Source organism: Danio aesculapii, chromosome 6, assembly GCF_903798145.1.
Source record: "Danio aesculapii chromosome 6, fDanAes4.1, whole genome shotgun sequence".
Taxonomy (NCBI): Eukaryota; Metazoa; Chordata; class Actinopteri; order Cypriniformes; family Danionidae; genus Danio; species Danio aesculapii.
In genome coordinates, this window is record NC_079440.1 from 12577574 (window position 1) to 12586405 (window position 8832).

The following is an 8832-nucleotide window of genomic DNA, read 5'->3' on the forward strand; positions in this document are numbered from 1 at the left end:
CTGTAGGGAAAGAAAGAAAGAAAGACACAAAGAAAGAAATAAAAAACAAAGAAAGAAAGAAAGAAAGAAAGAAAGGACTTTCACATTGGACTTTGTTATTGCAATAGTGAATAGTTCACTCAAAACCGAAAATTCTGACATCATTTACTCGTGATTCACTTTTTTTTCACAAACTTATTTATTTTTTTGTTAAACCAAAATAAATTAATTTAAAACGTAAGCATTGACTTCAATGTAGGCTTATTTGTTTTTCCATCTGTGGAAGTCAATGGTTACAGGTTTCTAACATATTTCAAAATACCTTCTTTTATGTTCAACAGAAAAACAAAACTCACAAACCTAGCCTATATTTAGTAAATGTTGAATAAAAGTCAATTTTGGGGTGAACAATCCCTTTAAGGTAAATCCAGTGTCAAGCAGTTGTCCTCGCTTGGACCTTTGCAAGGTCCCACAGCATTATTTCCTTCTTTTTTCATTGTTCAGACTTCATTACTGCCAACTTTGCTGTGGAGAGTCATGTAGTCGGTTTGCTCAGAACTGATTTACAACTTTTATTTGTGTTAGTTTTGCACTCGGTGACATAATTCAGTTTAATCATTGACAGAAAAAGTTTGCCCGGCGGTGACGTGTGCAAAAATCCACCGGGGCAGATGATCGTGAAGACACGCGGAGCGCAAAACCTGCGGGGATTTAAACGCGCGCGCACCGTCACGCCACAGGACGGTACAGACATGACACACACCTGAGCCTTCTGCTTTGCAGTTGTTTGTTAAGGAAGGGTAATCTAAACTCCGGTCTTAGGTCTACTGGGACACCGGCACAATGAATAAACTCAGTCCTTTCAGTAATCTTGCCAAGTTTATCTCCAAGTCGCCTGATAATGGGCCAGTCGGCGGAGAGCAGCTCTGCATGGAGGACTGCAAACCTCTGTGCCGCTGCGACCCGGAGCTCTGCGTTTGCTCTTTACCACAGAATAGTAAAGATGGACCCACGGAATATAAGGTCAGTTTCAATTATTACAGTTAGAATAGCAAACACGTTTAAAATGAGGAAAAACTGCGTTCAAAAGTTTCAAAAAGGATACCTAAATACTTTCTACAGATAATAATTTGTAGACCTATTTGAAGCCAATTGTAAAATGACAGTACACAGTGGTACACTCAGAAAGGAAGGTTTAAGGTACAAAATCTGTCTGTGGGCTGGCTTTTCAAAAGATACACGTTACCTTCAATTACATTTTAGTAGCCTACCCCAAGTGTAGGCTACATATTAAAACCCAGAGTAGCACCACTAACAGTATACCTAAAAGAATTCAACTACTCAAAGCATTTTATTTTAATTTAACAACAAATAATGTCATATTAACAGATCATGTTGGATAGCAAACTACCAAACTAAGTTGTCATTTACACTGAAAAAAAGGTTAAAGGTTTTGCTAAAAAAAATCAAAACAAGTGATAACAGTGAGGAAATCTAGACCTAATTTCATTTGTGAAGTGATTATTTGAATAGAATAATTGGAAATTCACAAATTCACTCTTAGTTGTGTGTGTAATATGTTGAAAGTGCAAAGTAATCAGTATTTCAGTCCGTGTTTAAAATGGTATATTTTGAAATAGGGCTGCACGATATTGGAAAAGCCTAACATTGGGATATGTTTTTATTTTGCAACATATATTGTGATATGAATACAATTTGACTATATGACTTCATGTCTCTATTTGGAAAGGATTTATAATGTTAGATCGATTGGGATAATTCTGCAGTGGGAGTGCAGCTATATACAGTTGAAGTCAGAATTATTAGCCCCCTCTTTGAATTTTTATTTTTTATATTTCCAAATTATGTTTAACAGAGCAAGGAAATGTCTGATAATATTTTGTTATCACAGTATGTCTGATAATATTTTTTTCTTCTGGAGAAAGTCTTACTTGTTTTATTTCGGCTAGAAAAAAAGCAGTTTTTAATTTTTAAAGCCATTTTAAGGTCATAATTATTAACCCCTTTTTAAGCTATATATTTTTTCAAAAGTCTACAGAACAAACCATGATCATACAATAACTTGCCTAATTACCCTAACCTGCCTACTTAACCTAATTAACCCAGTTAAGCCTTTAAATGTCACTTTAAGCTGTATAGAAGTGTCTTGAAAAATATCTAGTAAAATATTATTTACTGTCATCATGGCAAAGATCAAATAAATCAGTTATTAGAAATGAGTTATTAAAACTATTTTGTTTAGAAATGTGTTGAAAAAAAATCTTCTCTCCGTTTAACAGAAATTGGGGAAAAAAATAAACAGGGGGGCTAATATTTCAGGGGGGGGGGGATTGGGGGGGGCAAATAATTCTGACTTCAAATGTAAACTCTAATAAACTATTTATAAACTTTTTAGGGTCCCTCGACACATTTTCGTTGTGGTCTGTGCTATTTGCAGTGCATTTCTATATTTGCATGTGTTGTGAGTATTTTCATGCACATGTTTAGTTAGAGACTGATTAATTAATTAATACTATTTGTATCTCTATAAAAATCTAATAAACAATCTATAAACTTTTTGAGGTCCCCCGACACATTTTCGTTGTGGTCTGTGCTATTTGCAGTACATTTCTGTATCTGCATGTGTTGTAAGTATTTTTATGCATAACTATCTAAAAATACTATTGATACAATTAAAATAAAGTGTTTTATCGTTTCCAGATTCTAACAGTTTTCAAGTACAGCAACTGATTGATAAAAATAATTCAATACAATTAATCATAGTTAATGTCACAAATGGTACAATTTTATATACCTGAATGCTTTAAAATCATTACACAATCACAGGCATCAAAAACACATGCAAATGATAAATTGTGAGACAAACTCAACATTGCATCTCCTGCGATGTGACTATTGCGAATAATCACATTGCGATATCGATGCTGACACGATATATTGTGCAGCCCTATTTTGAAATATTAAGCAGGTTGAATTACTGAATATTCTGTATGTATTTTTTACATTTCTATCATTAAAACAATTAGCAAGAAATATGCAATGCTCCGCTACTTGATATTCAGCTCTCTATTTCAAGGGTGACACTATTTACTTAGTTTGCTCTCATTGCTATTCTTTAGGTAAACAATTAATCTCTGCTTCGTTTACAACAAATGTTTTTCTTAGTAATCTTTAAGAAAAATGTGAAATCATATTTATAAATTTAAAATGTCATAAAAAATGTTATAAAAAAACAAAAATGTCACTTTCCTTGGACATTTTATTAAACTGCTAAGATATGAACCACACATGTATATAAACAATTATATGTTTTTAATTCTTAAGTTCTCCTTTAATTTTTATTCTTGTCTTTTTAAGTCTGTATCTATTAGAAGGTTAAATCTCAAAGTCAACAACATCTATGTAGATAAAACGCCGAGTGAAAATGAACAACAATCATTGACACTATACTTTTTTATAACCTTTTTACAGTCTTTTTTTTATTCAGCCTGATGCATTTGAGTTATTCAGTGGTCAAAACACTGATGTAAATTTAAGTACAAATGCCACTCTGGATCAAATGTCATCAAAACTCAATTGTAACAGTGCAAATGTCTTAAGAGCAGGAGAAAATTCATGTCTTGTGATTGTTCAGTTGGACAGCCTTTACTAATCTGCTCTTTAATGCTGTGAGATGGGAAAAATGTTATGCTAATCCTTCTGCTTGGTTAACAAGTGCTTTGTAGTGCCTTCTAAATGCCTTACAAGTAGTAGCATGTCAGATACACAAAGTGAAACTACATAATATGTCTCAAATGTTGAGCAGTATCTTTAAGCTAATAATTTAAAACATTTGTTTAGGAGAATGGAAATCAACAGGAGGGCCGGATCCCTGAAAAACATGCTTTTGATAATTTTGGTTATGAACCAGATGGGCTGAAGCACAACTTAGTCCACCAGTTGCCAGCTGAGGAGGGCGAGGTGAAGATCCGGGTGGAGGGAATGACCTGTCAATCATGTGTCCGGTCTATTGAAGAACGAATGGGACATCTTGAAGGTGTCATTGGTGTCCAGGTGTCTTTGAGCGATAAAGAAGCCATTTTGAGGTTTAACCCTGCAAAGGTAACACCAGAGGATTTGAGAAAGCATATTGAAGAAATGGGGTTTGATGCTTCACTTCTGGCCTTGCAAGGTCATATACAGCCTTTGCCTTTGACTGATTGGTCTGAGGTGACGTTAGGAGTTGAAGGGATGCATTGTGGGTCATGTGTGAAGAACATAACTGAGACCTTGTCGGGAATGTTGGGTGTCAACTCTGTATTCGTCTCATTGGAAAAAGGAAGTGTGGACCTTAGGTTTGACCCATCTCTGCTAACCCTAGAGACGGTTAAAGGGTTCCTAGAAGAGATTCCGCCTGGGAATTTTAGGGTTTCCATTCCAGGTTGGAGCTCAAGATTGAATTCCGCCAGTACTCCAACCCAGAGCATCATCATTGGAATAGAAGGAATGACATGCAGCTCTTGTGTTCAAGCCATTGAGGGGATGATGTCCCAGAGAGCTGGGGTACGCTCCATAAAAGTTTACTTACAGGAAAAGAAGGGAATTGTAACATTTGACTCCACTGTGACCTGTCCGGAAGAACTGCGTGCAGAGATTGAAGACATGGGTTTTGAAGCGTGGCTAAATCAAGGTAGGTATTTGCTAATGCACATTAAAGGTGCTGTATGTACTTTTTTGACTCTTCTAAGGCATAATAATACCATAATATATTTGCAGATATTTAAGAAACATGCTAAGTGAACATACCTGTTAATCTGAAAAACAATGCTAAAGTCAGTTATTCTGCTTTGAAAATGTATGTTACGTGCCGAAACGGGTGTCTTTGTTTTGGTCACTTTAACCCACCCAATGCCAGTTTAGCCAATGAATTCAGTCAGGAAGGCTCTCAAAGTATCGTGACCGAAAATGCGACCTCCGGTGGACAGCCACAGCCTCCAGAATAAAACGTGGATCCAGAGATCCATATGAGATGGTTATTAGATAGCAAATAATGCAAAAATTACAAATGTAAACATTAGCAGAGCAGGTTACATTGTAACGTTGTGTCCAACACATGTGACAAAATTTACAGTGATAAGAAATTTAAGTACAGCCATTCAGAAGCACTGAATAGTGCACTCACTGCACCCCAACAAAATGGTAAGGTTTGCAATCTAATTAATACATATTATATGTTTCAGTATTATGGAAATATATGTCACGTAAAATGACATTCAAACTCACATTATTAGCATTTAACACTAAATAAAGCACGGAATGAACCTGAAATGATCATTGTCATAGTTTTCTGTTGTTCAGCTACAAGAAATAGAAGCCGTTTCTAAAATAACTCCTTTTATTATGGAAAATATTAGTGATTATTAAACCACACTGAACTGAGCTAAACTGAACTGAACTTGAACACTACAAACTGAACTACACTGTTCCTATTTACTGTGACCTTTTATGTGAAGCTGCTTTGACACAATCTACATTGTATAAGCGCTATACAAATAAAGGTGAATTGAATTGAATTGAAAAAATATTCCTTCTAGCATGTGCTGTTGCTTTTAGTTAGAACAGGGTTTAAATCAGCCTTAAATCAGGCTTGATAGTGAGACACATGCCTGTTGGGGTCGTCAGTCTGGCAACATGCGCTTGCGTGGGGCCGTCTTAGGAGGGGCTGTGTGAAAATGTTTTTTGAACCAGGAGGGCAACACCCAGTTCAGCCACTGGGTGTCAAACTTACATACTGCATCTTTAATAAATGTAGCTGATATAGTGTCATGACTTATTGTGAAAAATAATGGCTGTGTCTGAAATCGCCTACTACTTGTATCTAAGGACAACATTATTTTGACGTCCCATAATGACATCAAATGAAGTTGATATTTGGTCAATTTTAGGTTGTGTTGGAAAGTGACCAAAATCCAACGTCGAGCCAACATCTTGAACCAACGTCATATTCACGTCAAACACTGACATTTATTTGTCAGGTATGACAACCAAAATCCAACATCTGATAGACATTGTGGTAACATCAACACAATGTTAAGTTTACCTCTTTACTTCTATGTCCCATTTGATTGGACAGGACTCACAGGACTGAACTTTCCAATCTCCTTAGTCAAGAAAAAATAAAGTAGTGACTGCAGGTTGAAGGAAAGTAGTGGAGTAAAAGTACCAATACTGCACTAAAAATGTCCTCAAGGGAAAGTAAAAGTACACATTTTTAAAACTACTTAGTAAATTACAATTCCTGAGAATAACTACTCAATTACAGTAATTTGTGTATTTGTAATTAGTTACTTTACACCTCTGGTCAGAACACAAACGAGTCGCAGGTAATGAAGTATTTCTCACAAGAAAAGCCCATCTAATCAAAATACTAGCAACCAAAATGGTGACAGTTGGCCACGCCTACTTGTAGCTTCTTTTGCATTTTGGGTCAGTCGATTGGTCAGTCAGTCAGTCAGTTGACAGTGCCTCTGGTGGATTTACGCAAGAACATTGGGCATGAATGGCACTTGTGAGAGAAATTTGAGATCTGAAAAAGCGCACAAAGCGGCCTCTGGTGGATTCACGAAAACAAAAACTGCAAAGAAAAACGTAGCACCTGGGCTGTAGCAGTACGTTTTCAGAATAAACTTGGGTTGCTAACATACAATACTGGTGCAAATGCATGTAGATAAGTTCAAACATAGTAGCTAGCAATTTTAAAAGGATGTGTTTTTTGGAAACATTGACATAAATGCTCTTTTATTTAACCTAAATGTGTAGTTTAGACTTGTCATAATTGAAAAGTAAGGCTTAGAATTTGGCTTTTAATCTTCCATTGATGGTTAAGCCAAGTAGATATCACAAAACAGGCCAATCTTTATCTTGTCTAGACAGTGGCTTCTTTTCTCTTCTTTTCTGCCAGCCAAATCTGTCCAGAACAATGGTTTCCTTGGTTACTACACAGGTTGCCATTCTAGAGTAACATGAAGTGTTCTTGAATGACTCAAAACCCAGACATGGCAACCTTTAAAAGGGAAAGTAGTTAATCGGATTAGAGGCTTTAGGTTGACTGTGCTCTCTCTGTCTCTCAGAAATGTTCATGACTTCTTTTAACTTTGTTTTTTACTGTATTATATATTAAAACTATTATACTGTAGATATATTAAAATAGAGTTGTCACTGTAAGGACTGCTTAAATATTTTGGTGCACTTTTCTCTCTCTTTCTAAGATTCAGAAATTCGTGATGTTTCATCGGTCAGTCAGGTGCCAAGTGGTCTGAAACACCTGCCCTCACTAAGACACACATCCAAACCTTCACCAAGCACAATCACCAAAGAAAACGCTGACGGTACAGTGGAAAGAGAGTTGCGGAAATGTTTCGTTCATGTGACAGGGATGACTTGCGCATCCTGTGTGTCCAACATTGAAAGAAACCTGGTGAAACATGAAGGTAAAAACAGCATTTAGGGCTTTTTTTCTAACTGAACTGTATTTAGAGGGGTCCTAATATTCTGTTTACACATTTGTCCTCATATAGTCCTTTAACTTAGCAGTTTGACCATGAAAAAGATCTGCAGAGAGTTACAAAGCACAAAGTCCTATCCTGTGGGAGTCATTCCCTGTATCAGTTATTCTCTATATCATCAAAGGGGCTGAGGCCTGGTTGAGTTGTATTAGTAGTGTGCTGCCTGTAGCCAGTCTAAGACTTGCTGTTTCATGGATCTAATATACTGAAACACATGTAAATTCCTCAACAACTATTCACATTCCCAACTTGGCTGTTTCCATTTCCACTGAGTGGCACATTTTGGTACAGTATAGTACAGTACGGTACACATTTATTTCTGTTTCCACAATCAATTCCAAAATAGTGAACCATACCTTGCGACTATTTTTGGCACCCTTTTTACGAGGGTACTTAGTACAATAGTATGGTACCAAAAGCATGGATCTAGACTGGATCTAGATTGCTTGATGCCATTGGTTCACAAGAGAGTGGTACAGTACGGTACAGTACGGGTTGGTACGGGTCATCTTTATCAGGCTTGCTTTTCCACTGCCAAAAGGGTACCAATGGTAAGTTTGGAAAGTTTGTAAAATTTCAGTCAACGTCATTCTCGTTCAACGAAATGTCAGAGTAAAGCTGTACGGGTCATTCACATATCATATGAGAAGCACGTCTCACAAAACAGATACTTTATACAGTTAAATACTTGTGTATAAATGTTCATTACTAACCTTTCTATGAACAGGATTTGATTATAACTGGAGATCAACGATAGCGAAATAGCCTACTGTAATGTCTGTAATTATATACAGCCCCTTTCAATCTCTGATATGTTACCATTTAGTCCTTATTGGAGTTCAAAAACAACACGCAATATAGCCCACAATTAGTGCAAACCTCTCATCTGTATCTTTAATCTTCACCAGCACATGTAACCTCTGTTAAAAAGTAATTCCGTCATTTCGAGTTCATAATAGTCCAAAAAGTGATGATAATAGTTAAACATGGCAGTTTGTTTATGTTTTAGGTTGCTGAAACAGTCACTTGCTCCTTTGTTTTGTCTGGCTTCTCCTTAGTTTTTTCCCTCGCGTTTGTCCATTTCTGAAAGGATTGGATGTCAGAAGCACTTTAATAAACGCGCGCACGTTATTGTTATCAGCTCAAGAAGTTTGTTATTTCAAGTATAGACACGCGGTGAGCGCAAGCGAGAAAGCGAAACCACTCGCGCTTTAGAAGGCCTTGTAAACAACTACGGGGCACAGGATAGTTCTGCTCTTCTTCTTGGCTTTGTGGCTGTTCATCAAGA

At 36.5% G+C, this 8832-nt stretch overlaps 1 protein-coding gene across 1 annotated transcript in view; it reads left to right on the forward strand.

Moving 5' to 3' along the window:
• Nucleotides 1-533: 533 nt before the first annotated feature.
• Nucleotides 534-8832, forward strand: part of atp7b (ATPase copper transporting beta) — a 38771-nt gene continuing 30472 nt past the window's right edge. The window contains exons 1-3 of the mRNA XM_056459559.1: nt 534-1002; nt 3841-4669; nt 7248-7469. Of these exons, the coding sequence (XP_056315534.1) occupies nt 823-1002; nt 3841-4669; nt 7248-7469 (1231 nt within the window). The 5' untranslated portion in view covers nt 534-822. The remainder of the gene's footprint in view (nt 1003-3840; nt 4670-7247; nt 7470-8832) is intronic.